This window comes from Carassius auratus, unplaced genomic scaffold (assembly GCF_003368295.1).
Source record: "Carassius auratus strain Wakin unplaced genomic scaffold, ASM336829v1 scaf_tig00017026, whole genome shotgun sequence".
In the NCBI taxonomy this organism is placed as follows: Eukaryota; Metazoa; Chordata; class Actinopteri; order Cypriniformes; family Cyprinidae; genus Carassius; species Carassius auratus.
The window spans coordinates 93,951-121,375 of record NW_020524730.1 but is presented as its reverse complement, the minus strand read 5'-3'; the positions used below and the strand labels follow the sequence as shown (position 1 = coordinate 121,375).

At 37.5% G+C, this 27,425-nt stretch overlaps 1 protein-coding gene across 6 annotated transcripts in view; it reads left to right on the top strand.

The window, feature by feature from the left end:
* LOC113075386 (protein diaphanous homolog 2-like) overlaps positions 1–27,425 on the top strand; it is a 335,815-nt gene that overhangs the window by 224,706 nt on the left and 83,684 nt on the right. For all 6 annotated transcript variants that reach the window (XM_026248089.1, XM_026248086.1, XM_026248087.1 and 3 more), the window contains 2 exons: positions 10,414–10,515; positions 15,988–16,227. In XM_026248089.1, coding sequence (XP_026103874.1) covers positions 10,414–10,515; positions 15,988–16,227 — 342 coding nt within the window. The remainder of the gene's footprint in view (positions 1–10,413; positions 10,516–15,987; positions 16,228–27,425) is intronic.

The following is a 27,425-nucleotide window of genomic DNA, read 5'->3' as shown; positions in this document are numbered from 1 at the left end:
CTCATGTATTTTTGATTCCTGAGTTGATAAGATGGAAATGTGCAACGCTCAATCCTGTTTCACTCTTTCCTTGCGAAGTATGCTTTATGAGTCCCTTTGGTCTGAATACTTTCCAAACTGCATATTTTTCATTCATACACCTATGCTTTACTGCATAACTTAAGGTCCTGTTTAAGCTTCAACTGCATTCAGTAGTAATATTAAAACATAGTAAATCATGACAAAATATTAGTGCTATCCTATGATTTGTGATGTTAATCTAATAATATAGTAGACTCATTAAAGGTGACACTTTTTATGTTAAGGTTCACCCAAACATAAAAATTCTGTCACCATTTACTGACTTTTACCCGCATGTCAGGTATTAAAGGGGTCATATAATGTGATTTCAATTTTTCCTTTCTCTTTGGACTGTTACAAGCTCTTAGTGCATGAATAAGATCTGTAAAGTTGCAGAGACTAAAGTCTCAAATCCAAAGAGATATTCTTTATAAAAGACTTGTTGATACCCACTAAAGCAGCTTGTTTAAGCACGCCCCAAATCTCTACATCACTTCGTGGGAAGATTTGCAAAATGCGGCCCAAAGAAAGAAGGCATACCTTTTATTGTTGCTGTTGTCTCCAGCGCCCTTTTGTAGAGAAGCTATGTTTCTCATTGTGAATGTGAAACTACTTCGTTTGGCCTTCCAAAAGAGGACCATATCAGCTGATCCATAATGGTCGCTGAGGAAATACGTCAATTTCGCACTATGGATCGCCAGATCGGCTTTCACCGTGGATGAAGTGGAGTCCACCCCCAGGCTTCCTTCATCGAATCTGCCAGCTATTCCTCACTCTTTGCAAGGACAGTCTGGCGCTTCTGATTCATGGTATGTAAGTAGGTTTACATACATAAAGGATTTGCCACTGATTCTCCGATAATAAATACAGACATGGTTTTATGTTTACGTGGCGCGATATGCAATGCAACGCGTAAAAAGACAATATAATCAATAATTATGTTCCCACTGGATGCAACAACTGCCTCATTTGTAACTGGTTTTATTGTTTTTGTGCTGTCATGCCAGTGTTCTGACCGGGGCACGCCATAACAGTATATGTTGAGGGGCGTTAACATTTGGCCAATCACTAAGCACTGGATAGCTGGCCAATCAGAGCACACCTCGCTTTTCAGAACGATGAGCCTTGTAAAGATGGACGCGTTTCAGTAGGCGGGGCATAGAAGAGAAACAATAATGTACAGTATGTGGAATATAATGTTTAACTTTAAAATGGCATAAACACATTTCATTTCACCAAATACACAAAATAAGGTTCTTTTTAGCAACATCATATGACCCCTATAAAAGATTTTAAAAAATGTATTTGTTCATTTATTTGTTTTAGTTTAATTTGAAAATTGTTTCAGACCTGCATAGCGACTTTGATTTGACATAAATGTTTGATTCAAAAAACTTCACCATAAAATAAAAGAAAGAAAACAGTTTTAAATCAGGCTCTGATTATAATTCAATCGTCTATCCTTGCAGTCTCTTTCCGTCCCACTCTAAGCATCATAATGGCAACTAATAAAGCAAGTAGCGCAATACATAATGTGTAACGATGAAAAATAACCACACTCTCTGTCTTGCATGATACAGCACCACAGCATTAGAGATGACAGTATCGTAGTCTCGAGTCCTTAGTAATCTGGCATCACATTAATAGCTTATAAGGGTGATGTAAGGTGGTGTCCTTGACTGAAATCTTCGTAGCATTTTCTGAGAAGCCCGTTGTTCATCCTGACATATGCCGTGTCCGCTCTCCCTCCCACTGTTCCTCACCTGAGTGCAGCAATGGCCTTCTCAGCATGCTTGTGGATAGTCGTGCCTGTTAGGAGTTTAGTGTTTGCCCTTGCTTGTTATTATTGTTTATCTTGTTTGTCAATCATCTGGATCATGTGCCATTTCTGCTTTGCCTTCATACATATTCATGGGCCCTCATTACCTGGCTCGCTGGTTGGTTGCAGGGCAGGGTGACGGTGCCTGCCTTTGTTCTCAAGGCTAACAACAGGTGACTGGAGCAGCCTGGTGTATCGTTACCTGTCGTTTGAATATTGTGAAAAGTGCGTTCAGGACAGGACGAGAAGTACAGAGGTGTGCAAGCTTCCAGATTAATGTCTAAGGGAGAAAGACTTCTCACGCCCATGAGCTTAATTGAGCATAGCGCTGGTAGGCTCCTCTGCATTAAATGCAAATTTAGGAGCAACATTGTGTAATGCTAAACAAGTGAGTAATTGAATGTAGATATGCATGCATGTATCTATATATAGAGGAAAAAAAATGTAAAAGACAACACCGGTGTTCGAGCTCTCCATATCCTGAAAATAAAAGTCCTTAGAAAGACAAAATGAATGTCATGGCAGGTCTGTCAACTTTGCCAGCTCTATCCCTCACCAACCCATTTTTTTTTTTTTTTTCATTTAGTTTAATGCGATTTTGGAATCTGTCATCCCACTCCTGAGTGGCTGTGGATGTGAGTTTCCTAGTGCTTTCAAACGATTAATCGCGATTAATTGGTTCCAGAATAAAATTAATACATGTGTGTGCTGTGTATATTTATTATGTATATACTGTATAAAAACACAGACATGCATGTATATATTTAAGATTTGTTAAATTTATTTATATATATATATATATATATAAATAAAATTAATATTTATATAATAATTTTGGATACGATTATTCATTTGACAGCAGTAGTATTTTCTGTTTGTCTTTAAGTCCGCTGCTGTTTAGGTCTTCACACCTCACCTTAAGTGGCAATTGGTTGTTATTCCTGTTTAATTATAACTTTGTCTCCAATATGTATATGTTCTTATAAAATAGTCATGGTTGGTGCAAGTTCACTGGAAGTGTGTGATTACACTGGCAATTGGAGTGCTGTGTTATTAAATCGAGAGACACAGCTGGGATAAAATTAGGACTTAATTTCGTAGACCAATGCCATATTGGACCCTAATTGGATAGAAGCTGTTTGCATTGATGGTGTCATGATAATTACCCTGCTTATGTATTTCTTTATTCTTTCCTGTAAGTTTGATAAGGACCGCATGTGTACTAGGTTTCTGAAGGATAAGGTGACTAACTCATCAAACATGTGCAACTCTGATGTCGGGCTGAATCATGCGCTCTACATTACACGGAAGAACAGATTTGCTCTAATCTCGAGCCATTTATTGCTGTGGCAACACATTGTGTCATTTATGTTGCATGATACATAAGCTTTCTTCAAGGAGATCAAAGTATTCTTGTCAAAATAAGGTCATTGTGTGCACGAGTAAACTATTTACTGAGAGAAACAAATATACCTGTCATGAATTAATATTTTGTGCCTGTCTGGGTATGTTTCAGAGTTCTCCGGTATTGATTTAAACAGAGGTCCCAGAAACGATTTACCGAAAGCTGTGCCGAGACCTGCTGAGACGGCACGGCAGGAAGGCGACTGTATAATGTTTCACATGTGTGCCTGGCCAAGAGAAATACTGAACTGCATGTGGTAATGCGTCCCCAAAAAATTAAGAATAGATAATTTGGAAAAAAAAAAGGTGATGGATTGATAATCACATCTGTCAGTCCTATACACAACAGTCCTGACTGGTTCAGACGAGGAGTTCTGTGTTTGGCATCACATACAGGCAAGGTTACAGCCCCCTGTACACCCCCCTTTTGTGAATTCTTTCAGTTTAATAAAGAGTTTATTGCTAGGAGAACATTTTTATTGATTGTGCTGTCCCTGGGAGGGTAATTTGAGATTTGTTGATCTTCCCTCGTTTCTGACTTTACCGTTGGGCATATGCTCTGCTGAGCCGAGGAGAGACGTCCGTGGGAGTAATTTATTTCCATCTACACGAGCATGGTGTGCTGTTGTAATGGCTGTTCTCTTTCTCTCCGCCTGCACAGTGCAGGCCGTCTCGCTTGTTGGGCTAACAAACACTTTACTGATGGTTATTCAGATAATGGTAAAAGCACAACTTATAACCTGTGTTTTGAATGTATTTGTCTGTCTGTCATGACTTTTTAGTTTCAATCTGGGTCATTTAAATGTTAACGTTTAATAATGGATGCTCATTTTTACATTTAAATTACTTTTGTCATCATCTACTGCTCATTTAAAGTTAATCTTTAATAACACAATGAAGTGTAATCATTTGCAGATCTGAAATGAAAATTCATCTTACATTCTTCCAATAATATTGTGAAAACTATATTTCATTTATTGGGTACTGGGTATAACATCGCAATTATATTATAAACTTTTTGTTATCGGGCTGAGGTTTGATATTGGTCCCTACTGTGTGTGTGTTTTTGTGTACTTTACCATATTTTCCCCCTTAATCAATAATTATCGGTATAAAAACAAGTCTTTACATTATCCCCATTTAGATAGTTGGGTGTGTGTGTGTAATACATCTTAACTTTTGGCAGTTATATTTGTCAAAAAAAAAAGTATATATATATATATATATATATATATATATATATATATATATATATATATATATATATATATATATATATATACAGTACAGACCAAAAGTTTGGACACACCTTCTCATTCAAAGAGTTTTCTTTATTTTCATTTTCAAATTGTAGATTCACACTCAAGGCATCAAAAATATGAATTAACACATGTGGAATTATATACATAACAAAAAAGTGTGAAACAACTGAAAATATGTCATATTGTAGGTTCTTCAAAGTAGCCACCTTTTGCTTTGATTACTGCTTTGCACACTCTTGGCATTCTCTTGATGAGCTTCAAGAGGTAGTCACCTGAAATGGTTTTCACTTCACAGGTGTACCCTGCCAGGTGTGATTTCTTGCCTTATAAATGGGGTTGGGAATTTGTATTATGGCAAGAAAAAAAGCAGGTAAGTACAGGAAAACGAGTGTCCATCATTACTTTAAGAAATGAAGGTCAGTCAGTCCGAAAAATTGGGAAAACTTTGAAAGTGTCCCAGAGTGCAGTCACAAAAACCATCAAGCGCTACAAAGAAACTGGCTCACATGCGGACCGCCCCAGGAAAGGAAGACCAAGAGTCACCTCTGCTGTGGAGGATAAGTTCATCCGAGTCACCAGCCTCAGAAATCGCAGGTTAACAGCAACTCAGATTAGAGACCAGGTCAATGGCATACGGAGTTCTAGCAGCAGACACATCTCTAGAACCACTGTTAAGAGGAGACTGTGTGAATCAGGCCTTCATGGTAGAATATCTGCTAGGAAACCACTGCTAAAGAAAGGCAACAAGCAGAAGAGACTTGTTTGGGCTAAAGAACATAAGGAATGGACATTAGACCAGTGGAAATCTGTGCTTTGGTCTGATGAGTCCAAATTAGAGATCTTTGGTTCCAACCACAGTGTCTTTGTACGATGCAGAAAAGGTGAACGGATGGTCTCTACATGCCTGGTTCCCACAGTGAAGCATGGAGGAGGAGGTGTAATGGTGTGGGGGTGCTTTGCTGGTGACACTGTTGAGGATTTATTCAAAATTGAAGGCATACTGAACCAGCATGGCTACCACAGCATCTTGCAGCAGCATGCTATTACATCCGGTTTGCGTTTAGTTGGACCATTTATTTTTCAACAGGACAATGACCCCAAACACACCTCCAGGCTGTATAAGGGCTATTTGACCAAGAAGGAGAGTGATGGGGTGCTGCGCCAGATGACCTGGCCTCCACAGTCACCGGACCTGAACCCAATCGAGATGGTTTAAGGGTGAGCTGGACCGCAGACTGAAGGCAAAAGGGCCAACAAGTGCTAAGAATCTCTCGGGGAACTCCTTCAAGACTGTTGCAAGACCATTTCAGGTGACTACCTCTTGAAGCTCATCAAGAGAATGCCAAGAGTGTGCAAAGCAGTAATCAAAGCAAAAGGTGGCTACTTTGAAGAACCTAGAATATGACATATTTTCAGTTGTTACACACTTTTTTTGTTATGTATATAATTCCATATATACTTCCACATGTGTTTATTCATAGTTTTGATGCCTTCAGTGTGAATCTACAATTTTCATAGTCATGAAAATAAAGAAAACTCTTTGAATGAGAAGGTGTGTCCAAACTTTTGGTCTGTACTGTGTATATATATTAATCGCACTGGAAAAGCAAGGTAGAATTGTAAGATACAGTGTTTCATGCAGTACACTTTGTTTAATATCGCAGATTTAGGCAAATGTCTTCAGGGTATTCTAAGCATACAGACAACTGACATACTAGACATGGTATTCATACAATACTATATTCTGCTGAACTTGTAAGAGTAGTATGGTAATATGCTAATCTGAACATACCCAGGGTGTCTGTTCTGACTGAAGGCTTAGTTGTTAATTTGGCAGAGGTTGATTGTGCGACTGGAACATGTCAGCATCAAAGCATACTGCTGGAAGCCTTACATATATTGTCATCAGTCAAAATGTTTATGGATTCTAAACCTTCTCTGTGTTGTTTCCTTCTCTGTATCCTCTTCCAGCGCTGAATTAATTATTGTATCATTTAAGAACTTGGCAGTCATTACACTTGTAGACTCTCCTTGTTTTAACTGTTACATGGAAACGTACCAAAGCACAAGTAATTGCACCTTAGTACGGTGCTGCACTCAGCATTGAAATTAAAGTTTCCTACTTGCATTCAGACACATGCATTGCTCAGTTTATGCAAATTCCCATTTATTGATGAATATATTTTTGTTTTTAAAATCGTTTAAACACTTTAAAAGTAATGTGATCATTTTTAAACAAGCTTGTTTCTGTTAATCTTTGTTTCTTTTTATTATGACAATGAATACAGCATATACTGTGTGTGTGTGTATGTGTGTGTGTGTGTGTTATTATCATATATTATTGATTATAGGGGTCATATGACATTGCTAAAAAGAACATTATTTTGTGTATTTGGAGTAATTTAATGTGTTTATGTGGTTTAAGGTAAAAAAAAACAAAACAAAACAAAATAAACTTATTTTCCATATAATGTAAATTATTGTTTCACCTGTATGCTCCGCCTCTCTGAAATGCGTCAGTTTTTACAAAGCTCATTGATCTGAAAAAAATGAGGTGTGCTCTGATTGGCCAGCTATCCAGTGCATTGTGAATGGCCGAATGCCTCAAACATGTGATGGAAATGTTACGCCCATTAACAAACTGTCATACTCGAACTGTCTCCCAGCAGGACGAGACTCAGTCCAACTGCTCTGCTCATGAACATCCTATCATCGGTTCTCTTTTAGCAGTCAATGTACTGTTAGGATAAACTGAATAACTCGGGATATTGGTTTATTTAGCATCAGAGTGTCAGACACGTTTATAAACCAAGTAACTTAAGTAATTTTTGATTAGTGCGTACTTGAGAAGTGAACACTTTCAAACGATTCAGTTTGATTTGTTAAACTGGTTCGACCGGTTAAATAGAATGATAAGTTTGTGATCCGGACATCACTTGACGAGGCAAAGCCAATAAAACCCATTACAAATGAGGCATTTGTTGCATCCAGTGGGGACTGATTATAATTATTAATTGACATAATTACTGATTATAATGACTTGTACTTTCTTTTTGCACTTTGCGTATTGTGCACCATGCTGTTTAAACATAAAACCATGTCTGCATTTGTAATTAGAGAAACAACAAGTCTACTCTACACTGCTCGAAACTTGCATTTGGTTCATCATTGGCAAATTATTTAAAGAGAAAGGAACATTTAAATTGCATCATCTGACACCTTTAATGGAAGATACATGTTACCAGAATTAAGTTATAAAAAAGTGATTATTTTAATAATAAATGCATTTATTTATTTAAAGTTATTTATTAGAAGTAGTATATAAACTGCTGTCTAGCTGTTGATTTACATATTTTTTTTAAAGTGGAAAAGGACAGTTGTTCCAGAGAAAGAGAACCTTGAATGTTGATTAAAGAATACAGTGGCACACTTTATCTTACAAATAACAGATTCTAATAAATCTCGCTAAGATCAGGCATAGCATTGTGGAAGTAAATAAGGTCATAAAGTCTGAAACGACATTGAGACAAGCAACATTATTTAGAATAAAGCATGACAGCATGCATATATCTGGTCCTGCGGTGAGATTCTAAATGGCTGGATTATTACCATAGCATGCCTTGCCTACTAGGACCCATGCTCCAAAACCCCCCTCCCAGAATCAGATTGAGCCTAGAGTCCTGGAGAGAGCGGACTGATTCATTCAGGGTACAACCGCCTCTTACCTACCCTCCCATATAGCTCTGCTTGCGTGTCATTTACTCAATATGCGGGACTCCGATAATTATGTAAACCATAGACAGGCGTATTAACAATTAACCATGCTCTCGCTCATTTGTCTTTAGCCCCATTCTCCATCTCTTCTCCATTTGGCAGGTTGTCCTATAGATGCCTTTGGAAAAGAGGCAACGGCGAACCCTAATTGCTTGTCTCGTCTCTGCAAGTGGCAATGGAGAAATGCAACTCCAATAATGAGATTTGGCGGCACATTAGCAATGATGATTGCTGTGGCTGAATGGTGTGCTGCTGTGTTGTTGCGCTTCATTCAAAATCAATGATACATTGTTTAGGGGAGCTTTGTTCCTCAGCCGAACGGCTGGACTAATGTTCCTCAGACTCTTTCAGACGAGAGAAAGACTGTTTTACCGTAATTCCTCCCCCTAGCGTAGCTGATCTTTGCTGCTCGATTGCAGGCTTTAAAATAAAAAAAATCAAAGCCTCTCAGCACATTTATTTCATTTAACATCTGAGATGATGGAGTCAACTGTCAGTTTTATCTCATTGTCCAGACAATTACAGGCTTCTGACACGTTTTTATTTTAGACTAGATTTGCTTTGAACCTTGCTTTGAACACCCCAAAAAATATAGTTTTGCTTATGCATATATTTATCTTTTCCAGAAAGAACAAAGCTAATGATTATCTCATCAAAAGCAAGAACATGTCCTGCGAAGAAAAAAAAAGAAGAAAAAATTACAATGCTGTCTGAGTTTACCATTGAGAATAGTACCAAACTCAGTGGAGTTTAAAGGCCTAGTTTATAGTAATATCACATTTCTCTTTCTCTTACTCGCTCTCTGAACATTTCTTTGTACGTGAGAGATTCTTATCCATTATTTATTTGAGTAAAGTTCATAAAAATCTTGAGGTGCTAGGAATACTCCATTTTGTTCAAGATCCAGGTGTCTGTGCATTGGCTTTGTGTTGCGTCAGACTTATTATTGTCAGCAGGACTGTTGAAGTTAATTTCAGAGAGAGACCACATAAAAGCATTTAACCGGGTTTATGACATGCTTCCAACTGAGAGGACAAGAAAGGCAGTTATTGTTAATGTTTCAGTTGTGTACTTACAGTATATTGAAGATATGACACGTGTTCCAACCCTCTAATCGGTTGGAGTTTGTAATATGTTGGTAATCCAGCTGGAGTGTTTTTGTCCAGCCATGTGCCTACAAGTATGCTTGCTTATGCCAACCAAAGTAGAATCTAACTATGAAAAGGGCACCTATTTTTTAGGGTAAAAAGAGTTTCCATGCTTCTTTTCATTTACTCATTTGACCTTTATGACCACAATTAGCATTTGGAAAAAATGAAGGTTCTCTCACTCGCCCACACCTACACCTACAGCATGCTTTTACTCTTAGAGGTAATTGCAAAGTTGAACAAGCAATATTAAACTTTTTTAGGAAAAGGGAGGCAATAGAGTTCCTGACATATGTAAAGCGGCAAATTTTTAGTAGAAAACTTATCTCAAATATGCTCTTCCTTCATGAATTGTCTGAAAGGAAAAGAAAGACATAAACACCAGGGACATTTCAGTGACATATTAAATGATGTGGGGGTGAGGGTGGTATTTACTCCCTCATTTCTCATTCACCTTGAACGTCATTTGCTCAGCACTGTAAAATTTTGAACTTCGGCTGAGCTCCAAGAGTAATGCTGTGCCGGGGTGAATTTTCCTTGGAGAGTGCTGACTCTATCCACCAACATGGTAGAAAGCTGATGAAAACAAAGATGGAGTCAAGATCAACATGAATATTTCCCCTTGAATTGAGCTGCCATAGATTTTTATAGCCCAATCAGGCCATGCTTGCTTAAAGAAGGTTCTTTTCTTCTTCTACGCTTTCTCTTCAATCTGAGATTGGCAGTGTGCAGTAATTGGGAAAGATGTGAACATTAGGGAGTCTCTATGTGAATCACAAGTGTATTTCAGACCACGAGCACGAGGCACAATAGAATATAAAGCTGTGGCCTCATTTAAACCATGCTGTACTGTCACTCATATCCCTGCGATGGTTCACCAAATGAGCAGGCAGCAGGTGTTTTCTCCTGTGGCACTGATGGGTGTGTTTGTACATTTTCTTTGCAGAACCTGATCAAAAACCTTCCGGAGCAGAAGGAGCTGAGCAATCTGGCCGAGCTAAAGAATGAATACGAGGAGCTTTGTGAATCAGAGCAGTTTGGAATTGTGGTGAGTACTGAGATTGTAGTCCTTAAAATCACTAGCACAACACCAGCAGATTTTAGGGCTCCAGAATAAATTTTTAACAAATGAGGAAAAGTGTACAAAATACATTTGTATTAGTGTTATTTTGTTTAAATTAGTATTATATGAAAGTTTTTAGTTAAAGATGACCATTAAAAACAGAGTTTTGATGTAATAAATGGTACTGCAGTTGTGAGGTGGAATCGATAAGCAAGATCTGTGATGCAGGGCAAGACTATAAGGTGGGTGTCATGCTGGAGCCATAATAAAGTCTATGTTTATCTTGACTTTTTTTCTTCCCAAAAAGACAGAAATACTGTTACAGAATGAAATTTATGTGGCACAAATACTGTTCTGGATCATTAGAGGAACAGCATGAAATTGGAAAACAAAATTAAAGTAATTGATATAACAGAATTGAAAACACAGCACTAAATACCAGTGCCTCATTTTATTTTGAATCCATTACAAAAATGAGCATAATGGTTTGCAGAAATTTCTGGAACCACTTCTGAGTCAGTGCCCTTTCACTGCATCCAATAAACTGAAATGCGTATTTAGTGCATGTTGGTATTTGTACAGTGTTTGTCTAAGTTACTTTCCAAAAGTAATGAATTACTCATTATTAATCACTTCTTTTGAGTATTTAAATCATTGATTACATCTTAAAATCCCTATAAACCTTAAAGCATAGACAATAGAAATTAAACTCTGTTCTTTTAATTTGAGTCAAAATTGAAATAGTTTAGCCATTTAGTTTTAAAGCAACTTTCAGTTTGAGTCAAACTTGGAATAGTTTAGCCGTTTAGTTTTAAAACCACTGTAATACTTAAACATTTAAAAAAAAAATTGTAACCTCCCTTGGTTATCAAATAGAATTACTCTGCAAAATATCTGAATAACAAAAAGAAGAGTACCATATTTCATAGAAACAAAAAAAAAGTTGTGTATATATGTACATTTATATCATATATGTACATTTATATCATATTTCAACATATTTTACTCACTTTTCAGTATGGCAAGATGTTTAGGACAAGCCCAACTAGTAAAATCTGTACAAGTTTATGCTAAAATAACACGTTAATTAACTAATGTGAGTAAGAATAAATGGTATAGTCTGCTGAATAAAGCCACGTCAGATTGCACTGTTCTTCTGAGGTAAATTCTGGCATATTCCTCATAACAGGTCTTCTTCCAAAAACGATCAAAAGTGGATGAATCTTGATCTTTATTATTAACTTTTTTATCTAGATGATGAGGGCAGGTATGACTGCAGATTATTAGCTCAGAGACGGGAAAGTCTGTACTTTACTTTGAATTCATACAGATTACATGATATTATTCAATTTACATTTGAATTGGTTAATTTAAAAGTAGACATTTCAAGTTTTCTATAGACATATTTCTCACTTCTGTGTGTGAAGAATTTACTGAGTTTGATTCATTTTTGTGATTTCGTTTCAGAAGGAAGTTCACGGAGACCGAGACAATAGAAAGCTCACCCTGTTTATTTTGTTAATTTGACAAAAGCACAGTGTTGTGTTGATACTGTCAGTGTACAGAAATAAAAATAGACCCTTTATAGATTTGATTGATTTTAGTCTTATCTGTATCTGGGTATTTTAGATTATTGTCTCTGTTATTGAGAAAAACTGCAGGTAAACACGCCGGCACACAGAGGGTTAAAGACGCTGCATTCAGTTTACTTTTAGATGTAGATTTTTAATTTAATATTGATTTTAGAACTGCACCATAATCTTCTGCAACTGTTCCACACACTAGCTGATTTTTGGATTCTAATAATTAATCAGTAGATGAATATAGATGACACCATGAGCAACCATCTGTTTCGAGCAATTCTGTAAACTAAAAAAAATGGAATTTGGTCCCTGAAAGTTTTGTTATTGGTCAGTGTTTTATTCCGGGTGCAGCTATTTCCACGGTGCAGGTGCCAGACCCAGTGCCCAGTTTGGCATCATTCCATGCATTTCTGTTAACGAAATTACAACATCAGAGGCCAAACAAAACAGTTACACAAAACGTGTTCTCTTAACATTATAATCAACATCCAAACACACTGGGCTTGGCACAAGCACCAATAATTTACTGAAAAAGAGGGAATCTCACACTAAAAAGCATTTCAATTGCCTATCGATTTTATCCTTCTAATTTTCTTAGTCTTTTCTTCCCCTCTTCCACTTTCAGTCTCTGGCTCTGATTCACTATTTCCCCTCTACTTTTCGACACACTCCAGAGCATAACCCTTCACACATCTCTGTTCCACTTCTGCCTATTTCTCTCCTCCACTCTCTTTCTCTCTCACTCTAATACCAAAATCACCCTCCTTTCCATTTCTGTTGTTGTTCACACCAATAGCTCTCTACTTCCTTGTGAAGGATTTTGAGCTGAAAAGCAGAATGCGGGGCAGCGGGAAATTGGGCACAGAGAGAGAGAGCGTGCAGGAGAAAGAAGACTGCCTTCAGGCTCAATGCAGGATCAGCGCTATTCAATATATAAAGAGACTTAGTAATGTATAATTAAAAGGCCAAGAATATAAAGGGCATTTTTTATGACAAGTCAAATCTAGTAGCCTGGTTGTGACTGACGGAAGCTATGATTTTGATGAATAATAAAAAGTAAGGCAGAGCTTTATTTAACTACAGAGCGTGATTAGGTCCTGAGTTCTTAGACTTCTTCCTATATTGACAAATCCCATTAACCTTGGCCTTTGTCTTGACTCGGTCAAGACAAAGACAAAATATTTAAGTGTCTCTCTACATCACTTAGTTGTGCACAGTGCAAAGGTCTACATTTGATGTGATTCACACCTGGATTAAAGGAATAGTTCATCAAAAAGTGAAAATTCTGTTATCATTCAATCACTTTTGTGTCCTTCCAAACCCACCATGACTTAAGGGGGTCGCACACCGGACGAGAAGCGCAGCGCCGCGTCGCGCCACGTCTTTAAAATTCGAACACATTATTCTCTATGTGAGTACACACACCGGCGGCGCCATTCGGCGTCTGTCCGCGGCGCCCAGCTACGACTCAGAACGCTGTTCAAATTTCTGCCGCGCCACAGAGCGCCATCTGCATAGTTTTATATTAAAAAAACCAGATATTATAAACTGAAACTGAAATTAAAATAAAGTACACTTGTTTCATTCAAATAAAACATTACAAAAAGTGTTTGGTTACGTTTTCAGCTGCACAGTTGCCTAGACAACAGATACAACAAAACAATAACAGACTTATTATAATAACACAGATTCTTTTCATTAATTAACATTCAAAACTCAGCTTTTATCAATTAAAATCATATATTTAAAATAATAATAATAGATGAAGTTAAAACTCTCTTAAAACTATCTTGCTGCGAAATTGAGATCACGCATATAGAATGTGCGCGTCCAGTGTGCGATACCTTGAGTTGTCCTACATGTGGCGCGACGCGACGCGGCGCTTCTCGTCCGGTGTGCGACCGCCTTTACTGTATTCCATGGGACACAAACATATTTATTAAATTATAGCCAATTAAAATGAGCTTTTACCTCCTTTGCTCATCGGTGCCAGTGTATGCTGACAAATATATCAGTGAATTGAGGACTCTGTTTGTTTGTTTTGTATATAGGTTTATTTTCTTTTTTTTTCTTTTCTTGATTTCTTTTTTAAAGGTGTTATATGATGCGACTTAATTTTTCTTTCTCTTTGGACTGGTACAAGCTCTTGGTGCATAAAGAAGATCTGTAAAGTTGCCAAGACTAAAGTCTCAAATCCAAAGAGATATTCTTTATAAAAGTTAATACTCGTCCACACCCCCTAAAACGGCTCGTTCTAACCCCCCCCCCCCCTTCTTTACGTCACTATGTGGGAAGATTTGCATAACGCCGCCCAGATGTTCACTCAAAGAAAGAATGCATACCTTTTATTCTGGTTGTAGTATTGTTGTTGCCGCCGTCGCCAGGTCTTATATATGTATTTATTTGTTTCCTTGATTGATTTGCTCTTTTGTAAGGCAACTACAAAAGAAAGGTGCTATTTAAAGAAAACAATAATAATTCCTTAATTCAACAGTGGGTTTCCTTTAGTACGGATCTCATAGGTGCGGCGTCCATAAACTTTTTTGTTGTCATGACAACTGGTGCCCATTTGGTTTTCTGTGAGTTTTGAACAAGAATATAATATATAACAGTAATATAACTAATAAATCAACTTATTTCAGGCACAGCAGAGTTTCTATATTTGGAGCTGATGCATTCGTTCATTGTAAAGAGAAGAGCATTCCATGTAACATTAGGAGGAGCGAATGATGACAGAATTTTCTACATGAGAACTCTACAGTTGCAGTCAGATGTAGTCTTGTTATGCACAGGTTGATGCATACGCATCTTCTCTGATATTATGGCACATCTGACAAACCTGCCTTTGACAGCTGATTCACATAGGAATCAATTCAGAGCAGGGTAACAGAACAGCCCTCTCACTCTCTCTCTCTGTTGTGTCTTTCACTACCTGAGTCTTTGGAGGGTGTAATGAAGCACGTTGTGACAGTCTCCTCCTGTGACTGAGCTCAAGGCGGGTAATATACAGGCAGGCTGTGGAAGCACCTCATCAACACCACCTCGCACTGCTCCTTGGGGAAATAAGTCACTCTCAGCTTGTCTTCCGTCAGAGCTGTCACCAACTCACCCTCTTTTATTGTGATTTCCTCTTATACAGAGAAATCAAATCTGGATGTGCAGGGAGGAGGTGGGGCTGGGCTGTGAACGGGGGCGTGGGGCAGACTCAGGGTTTTTTGATTGGCAACTTGCTCATAAAGATGAATAAATGTGAGTGGTAATGGTACACCCAGACTCGTCTCTGGTCTGCCTGTGAGCGTCGGATTATGCAGAAATCTAGAGCGAGAGTGTCTGAGGTCGCCCTCCAACAAGCAGCTCCTGTAGGATCCATGTTGTTGTTGTTTTGTCTCCTTGCTTCTTCCTTTCCTCCTCCTCCTCGCTGTCTTTTAACTGAAATGTCATCTCACTCCAGCACCAAACCAGTTATATTGTTGCTGTCATTACGGTTAAATGTAATTATAGGTGAAAGGCAGAATCTGACATTTATTTTTTACAAGATTTGTAGCAAAATGTCTGTTTACTGTGTTAACAATTGGACGGTTAACTTCTTAATTTTGTTTATGGGCTTTTTTTTGTTACTGTGCCACAGCTTTTTTCAGCTTTTTTAACCTTGTTTCTGGTTTTATTGCGAGTGATTCATCTTGTGTGCAGTTTTATAAAAAAAAGAAGAAAGGTTTAGTTAGGTTTAATCAAAATGCAGTAACTTGCTGTTCCTTTTGTGCTTTAGGCCAAGCTAAATAGCTATTTAGTCATCAAATGAATACAATAACCAATTCCATATTCCAAAAGCAATATTTGTGTGTTTTGTGATAGCTGAAATCTTTCTCCATTTCAGATGAGCTCAGTCAAGATGTTGCGTCCACGACTGAACGGTATCATCTTCAAGCTGACGTTTGAGGAGCAGGTAAACAACATCCGGCCTGACATCATGAATGTGACATTCGCATGCGAGGAGGTGAAGAAGAGCGAAGGTTTCAGCATGATCCTGGAACTGGTGCTGCTGATCGGAAATTACATGAACTCTGGCTCCAGAAATGCTCAGACATTCGGCTTCAACATCAGCTTCCTCTGCAAGGTACCAAACAGAATCCCTTATATTTTATTTCTAAAAGTACTCCTAATTCCAATTATAAGTTCTACACTGTGTTAGCAATAACATCCTAGAGAACTTTGATTACCTCATGAATCATCCCACAAAGGGTTTGAACCTACAATCTTTTGGGCACCAGACCAGAAAGCTTCTACTTTACCATTTGCCATTTAGAAGATTCTTTTATCCAAAGCAACTTGGAGTGCTCATCTTGCAGGCAAAGTAACCCTGGAGTAACAGAGTGTTGATGGATCATGGATCATCCATTGTGGGTCTGGAACCTACAACGTTCTGGGTACAAACCCATAACTACTGAGCAGAGTACATGCATACTTAACCTCAGGTTAAAAGCATCTGCTAAATGACAAGTAGAAAAGTAGCTACCTGTTTATGTGGCAGATTTACATTAAGCTGAAAGTGTCATTAAAAAAAAAACATGCCTATTAGCTGCAATAGCCATCTTGGATTTAGTGATTGGTGTCAGTTATAGACAAACGTGACAGTTCCATCCCAAAAGACCAAAATACAAGTGTGTGTTTCTGTGTTTATTTATAGAGCTGGCAGGTAGGCCTCCCTACTGAGATCATTGTAACTGTTACCAGAATGTGTATGAATGCTGTAACTGCTGTTGTTGTGTATGTAAGACGGATGTCTGGCTGTGTGTTGTACAAGCTGATTTGGATGGTCGAGCCATTTGGTCCCACTATGAAAGACAGCCGCCCCCCTGCCAGTGTTCCCAGGCAGCCAGAACTACAGCGTCACTCTTAGTTATGTCTCTTTGCTGGCCTTGTCATCTGTTCAGAGTCATACCAGATGCTGCTGGGACACAGGTGTCCCATCCACAGTGGTTTAAGCTGGAGCCAGTTGTGGCATATCTGAATGGTTGTTCTTTTTTTATTTACTTTTGAGCACAGACAAACCTTTTTCCAAAGGCCACTGAATTAAAGTTTGACACTAAGGAATATATATATATATATATATATATATATATATATATATATATATATATATATATATGTATAAATAAATAAAAAAAGCTGTGGCAGTTAAATTTAAGAGTTTTATAGTGTGATTTTTAATCAAGGTTCGCTGTTGCACTACTCTCTAAAACACCTCAGTACCACCACAAGCTTGAGCTCATAAACATATGAGCTATTGATGAACATATTACTTTCTCTTAAAGGGCTAGTTCACCCAGATAGCAAAATTATGTAATTAATAACTTAACTTCATGTTGTTCCAAACCTGTAAGACCTCAGTTTATCTTTGGATAAAGTCTGGGAGCTCTCAGTCCCTCCATTGAAGCTGTGTGTATGGTATACTGTCCATGTCCAGAAAGGTAAGAAAAACATCATCAAAGTAGTCCATGTGACATCAGAGGGTCAGTTAGAATTTTTTGAAGCATCAAAAATACATTTTGGTCCAAAAATAGCAAAAACGACAACTTTATTCAGCATTTAGTTAGTATCCCTTTAAAGGGGTCCTATTATGCTTTTTCAGCTTTAGCTAGTCTGTAATGTTGCTGTTTGAGCATAAAATATACCTGCAAAGTAACAAAGTTGCAAATCCACTTCAAAAGGAGATATTTTATTCAACAGAAAACACTTTTTAAAAAAGTACATTAAACGACTCGTTTGGACTACAACACATATTTCACGGAATTTGTGATATCACAAAGATCGAGGATTGGGACGGGACCTTGTTGAGCTTTACTAGAGAAGGCGACATGTTTTATCACTATGTTGCAGACACTTTCTCAAAGGAGAAAAAATTAGAGTGGTTATAATCATCCGGGTTTTAATCGCGCTCAAATTTATTTGATTTTGATGCAATATTTACAACGAAGCTGGCAGGCGGCTATGGTAATGGACGTGACATTTCCCGACCAGGCGCCAAGTACTACCAATCACAACACACACTGGCCCAGCTAACCAATCACAGAACATTTTGTATTTCAGAAGGTGGGCCTTTATTTGATACATTTGATAACTATTCCAGCCCTTCATGCCAGACTGGCATTTTTTTTTTTTTTTTTTTTGTGAGAAAATGTTCTAGTACACCCCCAAAACAACATCAAAACTTTGTAAAAGAGCATAATAGGACCCATTTAGAGTGTGCTTGCATGGAAATTGTCACTTAATTAAAAATGAGGATGAAGTATATGGTGAAAAACTGTCATGAAAATGCATTTTCATGAGGAAGTCCTTCACCTCTTTCTTTCAGCTCCTCTTTTATATTTTTGTTCATCAATGCACTTAAGTAGTTCCAGCATGTGTTTGGTCCTTGGCTGGCATTTGAGTGGGCTTAATGCCAAATCAGTTAGTTTTCTCACTGAGATGTTTAAGTATGGGGGGTTTCAGAGGTGACATGGACATTAGGTGGTTGTGTTTTTCTCTGTCTCTCTCTCTCTTTTTCATGTTTGTGTTGGGTTGTGTTGTGGCCCAGAGGGAGGACACCACTGATGGGTGACCCTGCCCCAAGCATGGGCAGTTGAGCGAGAGAGGATCCAGTGGCCATCAGAGCTCAATGCTTGGAGGTATTTTCTCTGACCTTCAGTGTAAAGCATGTCCTTGGGTCTCGTAGTAGTGGACTAACACACTGAGCAGAGTCATCAGGTGCCAGCAGGGAAGACATCTATATAGCTCTTATCAGCTGTGCTCTGACTCCACATTGTGCTCCATAAAACTTCCCCATGTGCACCAGGTTAAGCATAATGATAGCATCTTTATATGTTGAGACAGACATTTTGGGTCTGTCCTTCCTGATGTAACCAATGTCTTCTTCCCTTCCCTTCTGTCCTTTCTTTTATTTTGGGCTTTCATTCACTATTTTTCATAATACGAGCAGTTTTATGAATCAGTTTTGGATTCCTTCCTTCCTTTCTTGCTTTTTCTGTTCTTTAGACTTTTATTCTTTCATGTTCTTCGTTCTGTTGATGTATTGTTTGAGCAATTACATTCATTCTTTCATTATTTTCATCCTTTCATCTTTTCTTTCTCTGACCCATTCTTTCTTTTGTTATTTCTTTATCTGACCTGTCAAATGATTCAGTGTTACTGCATTCACATTGGTCAGACTCACATTTACGGAACATTAGTGAAGTGCCTGCAGTGCAGACAGCTTTCCGCTTGAGCACTGATTGGGCAGTTATTGATGGACAAAGGGAAATGCCCACATTCTCAATCAGTCCAGTCAAGTAAATGGCCCCCTACGTGGCAGACCTCAGCCTGCTAACGAGCTCATCAGGGAGGGCAGATCGTGGGCTGACCCGTGATCCGTGACTCGCACAGTCACACTTTGGACCAGCTGTAGATCTCATTTGCATATTCCTGAAGCTTTTTACAGGTTAACATAGTTGTTAACTGAAAAACGACTGCTGTGTTTAAGTTCTTCTGCTTTTCTTTAAACATCTGGTGTTATTAAAGTAACAGCCAACTATAGTCACTGCCACCAGTGAACTTAGCAGTTTGTGGTGTGTTTTTGGACCGAGAAGCTTGGTTTTCTCACTGCTTATTATACAAACACTGATCTTTCAATTTTTAGGCAGTAGTAAACCGTCAACTGACTCCTGCAGTTCTAATCACAGGACTCACCATAATCAGACACAATGACAATAAAAATAATAATGAAAATAAATAAACTGCGCTAGATCTAAACTTGTTTTGTAAAGGGCTGTCAATCAATTAAAATGTTTAATCTAACAGTTACATGATGTGGCAATTAATTAATCTAATTAATTGGAAATTAAATGTGGCTGTGAAATACCCTCCAAAATATTTAATATCATTATTGTGTTAAATTAGAAAAGTATCAAGTATCAAGCAGCTTTAGTTAGAAACATTTAATTTGATTCAACATAACATTTATTACATTAACATTTAGGCTTTAATGGCCTAACATAAACTATGGATCATAAATGAAATGAAAGTGTACAATGTACAATAAAAAGTTATTCTTGGTTGCCAACATTCTTCTTTTCTTCTGGTTACCAACATTCTTCATTATCTTATTTTATGTTCCATAAAAGAATGTACGTTATACAGGATATAAATATATATGTATGTGGTGGTAATGTTGTTATAAGTAATTGAGCCATTCATTTATTTGATTCTTTCAAACTGTTAATTCATTTAGGGATGAACTAAATAGCTCTCTTTATGAAATGGCCATTGAATAATTTGTTCACTCGATTCATTTAAAACATGGATTCATTCAGAAATGAATCACAGCTGTTTGCTGCTCTGAGATGCACAACAGTTCTGCTGTAGCTTTGTAGGTAATAGTTTTGTTGGCAAAAACAGAGAATATTGTAGCCTATCTAAAATATTCAATATATAACAATATTTAATATATATATATATATATATATAAATATTTAATTAATTATATGAATGCACTTAAATTACAGCCCTTTTATATGTAATCCAGCGTCATACCTGGATGTTTTCTATGATCTCTTCAACATTTAATCACCCTAAATACTGGATATGTGGTTACATGCACTTTTTGAGACAGTATATCAAGGACAAATTTTGTACATAACCTGATCCATGTCTTTTTTTTTTTTCTGGTGGGGGGGGGATGGGAGGCTGTCGTATATGAGTGAAACGTGTTTTCATCTATGGAGATCCAGTAGCTTTGACCATCATCTCAAAAGGATGAGACACATAAGGCATTTCGTTCTTTTAAGCTTCAGTTAACTTTAATCTTACAGAAGTTTGTGTGACTGTAGAAAGTAACCTTCTGTTGTGGATTCTTGACTCCCTGTCATATACTTTTCAAAAAAGTAGCTTCTGTAGCGAACATTTGACATATTTCAGGAAAGGTAGACTCAGAGGAATGCACACAAAGATTATGGCAACTTCAAATGAAATCAACCATGTGGGAAAAGGCTTACTCCACAGCAAAGCCCCTTTCAAAGCTACAAGCATGAAAAGGTGTTAAATTACAGATAATATTCATTAAATCTGGATTTGTTCTTTGCTTTTGGGTTTGTTTAAGCATGATACTTTCCAGTAGAGATGTCAGGAGAGTTTACAAAGAGGGAATCTTTATTTTGCCTTTTTTTTTGTGTAAAAAAATAAAAAGTATTTTATAATCTTTCCACAGCAGATCATATTTCTTCAGTCGGCATTGCTTTGTAGTTTCAATCTGTATTAGGGCTGTCAGGATATTAGATTTTTCATATCACGGTTATTGTGGCCATAATAATTCACAATTTCGATATATTGTGATATCTATAGAAACCTTGGGGGGAAATTTACATCAGTCAAATGATTTTTACTTTGTTTATTGAGTTTTTATTTAGCCTCGTTTCCTACAAAATTACCCAGAACAATTATACCATTAACTTTTTTTCATAGGAACTTTTATCTCCCAGATTTGTTGCTTTCTGTGTTTCCACCGCCGTCTAAATTACCATAAAGATTAGACAAATTGTCTGGTTAAGAAGGTCTGTGCGAATTTCTTAATAGAAAGTATGAACATTTTGGACTTGCATCCTTGGTAGTTTGACTTTGCCAGTTTGACATGGAAGTGTGAACCCCCTCGGACGGGATGGCGCAATAAGTCGCATTTATTTAGAACCCAGAACCAAGAGAAAACATTACCATCTACAGCCGCGAGAGGGCGCTCTATGTTTTCAGGGAGAGGCTACAGGAGCATTGAGCAGCATAGAGTGCCTCTCGTGGCTGTAGATGGTAATGTTTTCTCTTGATCCATGTCTCTTGGTTCATGTCAAATTAATTTTGATAAATAAGTCGCACCTGACTATAAGTCGCAAGACCAGCCAAACTATGAAAATAAGTGTGACTTAAAGTCTGGAAAATACGGTAATTGAATAAAGACCAAAGATCAACTGTAAGATTGATCCAAAACATTATATTTTATGTTTAACCACTAAAGAGACATCATAGCAAGCGGCAAATGTCAGAAGGGCTAGCCATGGTGAGACTGCTCTCGTCTGTAAACATGAGCAGTGAGCTCCCTCTGATCACATGGAGCTGATTGTCACCGAAATCAGCTAAACGCATTTTTAAATAGTTGCTATATTTATAAATATAACCGCAGATTTTAGTTTTAAACGACTACAATCTCGCCTAAAATACTTTTAAAACTGCACTCCATGACACAATAACAGTAATATTTTGAAAATTCTCCAAATAAATGGTTGAAATCACAATGCAGTGTGAACTCAACCAATCAGCATGTTTAGTTAAGCTGGAGTATTTACATGTGGTGTTATCATAAGAGAACTGTTCATTTTAAATATTGTGGTTATCGCTAATACCGGTATGTCGTCTAAATTAACACAATATCGATAGTTATTGCTTTAAATATCATGGTTATCGTCAATACTGGTATGTCGCAACACCCGTAGTCTGTATGTTGGCATCTTGTAGATTGAAGAGATGAAATATTCTAGGTTGGGAAGAACACTGTTGTCCCTCGTATATGTTCATTTCTCAGCTTGTTAGAGATTCTCCCAGTGCCGGTTGTCTTTCTCACAGATCTGGCATGGATGGTAAGCTCACGGACAAATGAACTCCCTGAGCTACCTCACTCCCCACCCCAAAACTGCTAGAGGTGTAGCCTGGGGCTCTCTGATTTCCACTTGTCATTCTTACTAAGCAAACTTGCCTCATGGCAGGCTCTGAGCTTTTAGATTAGTCTATTGGCTACTGTTCCAGCCCAGGCTGTCTGCCATTGGTAGGAAAAATATGCCAGTTGCCAGCAGCGTCTCAATATCTCTTTCTTCTGCCATGCCCCTCAGCTGCTGTGTGCTGAAGTGTGACTTTCCCATAGTTTTCATGACTGAAAAACACAAATTACTGCTGCGAAGATCTATGCACAATCAATGCCTGTAAACTGGAGGTCCTTTGGCAAAATGTGTAATTGAGCAATCTGAGATGACAGTCCTTTAGGTGGTCTGAGATTCCTTTGTCCCCGTTGTCTCTCATGTCTGTTATTAGCTAATTGTTCTTGAGGATTTATGTCTTTTGAATGTCTCGATGGAGGGTGATTGTTATTCTGTGGAACTCCTCAACATGCTTCAACGAATATTGAAATGGGTACTTTCAAGTATACTAAGTAGACAGGCCATCTTTCTCTATTTCTCTATCACTTTCCCTTTTTATATCTTTGTTAAGTGTAAAGTTTGAAATGACTGACATTGTGCCTCGATGGAAAAAGAAAAAGAATTTCAGACATTAACTTTGACAGTATCCTCATAAAGAGATTCTTCTGAAACATTGACCGAATACAAATTGTAGTATCAGTACAGAAAAGCCACTTTGCATTATCACAGTAAGGGAACAATTCAATTAGGAATGTAATAGCTTTAACACAATGGATATTTCGAAGGCTATAACTCACCATGCTTATCCTGACAACAGTGTGGGCTGTGCTTGTAAATGAAGTTTCCAAATCAGTCACCTAGGCTTTCCTATTGGCAACCCAAGTCCAGACTCGTGAAAGAAATGGTTGGCCAAGTGGTAACACAACAAGCCTCACTGGTAGCATGTGATGAGAAGCACCTGATGCCTCATCGCTTCTGCCATAATCCAGCATCACATCTCTGCTTTGCTAAGACTGATCTTCCCCCATGCACAATGTTCAAAGCCAGGCCTCCGCAATACAGTGACTGCCTGGATCTTCCACTCTTGATAATTCAACCTGATATTGATACACCGATTATCAGCAGGTTTTTGTGTCTGCCTAGTTTATGTTCGTTCCTAGCATTTCAAGTTCCAAAACCTACATTAGCATTTTTTTTACAATTAATTTAGCAATCTATATACAATAAAATATTATATTACAGTTCATATGTAAAAAAATAAATAAAAAAAATGCAATTGCTATTTACATATTTCATATTATAAATAACAAATTAATTGTTTAAAAATAAGTACTCTATATAGTAAATTATTATTATATGATATTTATTTGCTTGTTAAATCTAATAAGCTAATAAATAAATAAATAAACAAACAAACACCTTTCGTTTTTAAATGCTGTTATTACTCAGATAATTTGAATGATCCAAGGTCACTTTTTCTCTATGATGTGAATGATGGACCTATACAATTTCCAGAAAAATCTGTCCTGACAGCCCTGCAATTAGAAAAATTATTCTAGGGCTATTGAAGTAAAGTATAGAGACATGGTTTGGAAGATAGATTTTTTTAAATTATTATTTAATTTTTTATTATTTTTTTTATATGTTTTTGTTTATTTAAATCTTATTTATGGAGGGTTTCAGAGGACCTCTATAAGTGCGCTGCAAGATGCTCTTGTGAATTCCAACTAGCCATATGTAAAGCAGTAAGCTCATTGGCTGCATATGCAACATGAACAAATCAGCTTGTGCAAATAAGTTTAATGCTATAAAAACAATTAGTTAGCATTGATGATCCATCAGCCTGCATCAACTTTTCATGACATAACTTGGTATTTTGATATCAGCCAACCATTCAAATTTAACCTCAGTTCCTCCTTCAGATCTATATGTCCCTTTGTGTTTCACATTCTTCCTTGGATGCTTTTGTCCTTTTTTGTATAGGTATTTTTTTTTTTTCAAATAGAAGCCTCTCTAAGGTGTCTCACTTTTGTTCACTCTATCTTTTCCCTCGCCACTCCTCTGAAAGAACCCTTCTGGAAACCAGTATTGTTGAGAGAAATCCCTGATTCATCAATGGCTGGACTCTGTGGAAAAAAGTAACAAACATCTGCGCAATCACAGAGACACAGAAGAACAAGAGGAAAGAGGCATGGGAGTAACAAAATGGAAGCATCTTGACTGGAAAATTAGTGGAACATCATTATTTAAAGCAAATTAGATTATTCAATTCCAAACAAGATAACCAGATAAAATGACTTAACTGATGTGGTACGTGCCAAAGAATGTCTGCTTCACTAATTTGATAAAAAAAATCTCTCTCTCTCTTTCTTCCTTTCTTTTAACGGAACTCCATACTGTGTTGTCCACTGTTTGCAGAATTGTTGGCTGCAAATCTGCCCACCCTGTGCTCTGCTTCTATTATGTCAACAGGGTTCACCTTACAGTGCTAATCAGCTCACCGTTAGTGTCAGATAGAATTAATGACTGCTTAATCACCTTAAACCTATGTGTTTCACCACTTAAAGGGTCAATGCTTTTTTGCCCTCAATATTCCTCTTATTCACCCTCACTGTCTTACAGGATAAAATAAGACACATATGCTTTTTTTCAGAACCTAAAGAGCTGGATGCAAAATATAACAGCTATTATAAAGTTTTAATATGAATTATTTTTGTGGCGCACAACTCACAAATCATTTCAGTAGTTTGATGTTTGTATGTTACTAAGGTAACGGCATGATACTCTAATAAGTGCAAGAATCCATGGCACACACATGTGTAAATGAATTATTCTTTAAATAAAAGTAATACTTTAATACCTGCAGTACTCATAATCAACATTTCTTTCTATTTATCCAAAAAGAGTATCTTTGTAGGCAGTATAATTAAGTTGCCTACCTTCTGGGTCACTTTGCATCAGAAGAGTTCCTGTCTTGATATCCTGTTTCTTTAAGCAGCTCATTGTTTTGGCACAGAGCATTTGTTTAGGTCATTTTCCAATGAGCTGAATCATACAAACCTTAGACCTCAGATGCCTGCTCCTTCGCGGCATAGAGAAAGAACCAAGATAGTTCATCTCTTTCCCTCTGCATAGTGCTGATCTTACTTGGCAGATGAAAACAAACATGCACAGTAGCGGCTTTCTGTAATGACAGTTTGGGGCATAATAATAAACAAATTAAAATTTGAAATGCATGAAATTAAATTGTGATTACCCAATGTGAGCAGATGATTGATCCCCATCTAATGAAAGTGTGAGCGTGCTGCGTCCTCACACGTGTGAAGGGGATGTGGGGAAGCTTGGCTGCGGGGTGTGTGAGGGGGAACGGACACAGTGTGGAGAGAGAGGCCGTGCTAATTAGCTCTCTCAGCATGCATCTCCAGCAGCAGTGCAGTCGCAGTGGGGAATGATTACAGAACAAGTTGCCGGTGCACTGACGTGGAGACACCGGCAGACGCTCACACTTGCCCTCCCACTCTATTCCCTTTCAACCCACCCATCCCTTGGTAATTCTTCACATGACATTTATTTAACATGCCCCTGTCATTCATTCCCGTATACTTCTTTTGTGTGGTATTTGTCACATGGTTTCAAACGGTGAGTGGCAGCTGTTTAAACTGGCATACTGTTGCAGAAGTTACTCTTGCCAACCTTGTTCTAATCCACAGTGAGCTCCTTTGCTCCACAGGAGGCGGAAAAGCCATTGTCCAGAACAACAAGTGCCACTGAGGTGTCTTTATTCTCAAATTATGAAGACTAGAGGTCCAGCTGAAGCCAATAAATATCAGAACCTTTAAAGATGTTATTCACAGAAAGATTGCGCGTCAGTGGAATATGCCATTCATGGAAACTTGGTCGTGGATGCATTTTCAGGATATTCGGGCTCTCGTGAAATGAACCTTGCAATTGCATGTCCATTGAAAATGAGCCCCATATAATGTTCCTCGCATGTCCATGTCAATTATTGCTAACTCAGATTTCGCAGCAGTCATTACATATTCGCCCTCATTTGGTATTCCCTTCACTGGCCATTAGGCTGATGTGATTAGCACTGAAAGTCTGGCAATAATAACTGCCGCTTGAATCTTTCAACATCACTGGAGGTCTGTCATAATGCACAGATTTAATGTGAAAAACAGCAATATACATCGGAACAGTGGGCACCAAAGAGTTCAGTAATTCACTTTAGTGACTTGAAATATAAATAACTAATGTAACAAAAAAAAAAAAAAAAAAAACATCTTTGCAGAGGTTGAGGATGAGCCTGAAACTGAATTTAATTTGTTTCCCCCAGATACGTACAGGTACGCAGCATTAGTCTGGAAGTTACATTTGTCATGATGTAGTAAAAATGACCTCCTAAAAAGAAACTCCTTTTATTTTAAGTGTTCCAGTTTCAGGCATGAACAATTTAGTTTAATAACTTGAGAAATATATTCTTGTCAATATTTTCTTATATTCTTGTCAAGATTTTCTTGCATTTTCTTAGCAACATAAAGCATATTTTAAATGTGTAAAATGTGTCTAAATAAATAATAATAATAATAATAATAATAATAATAAT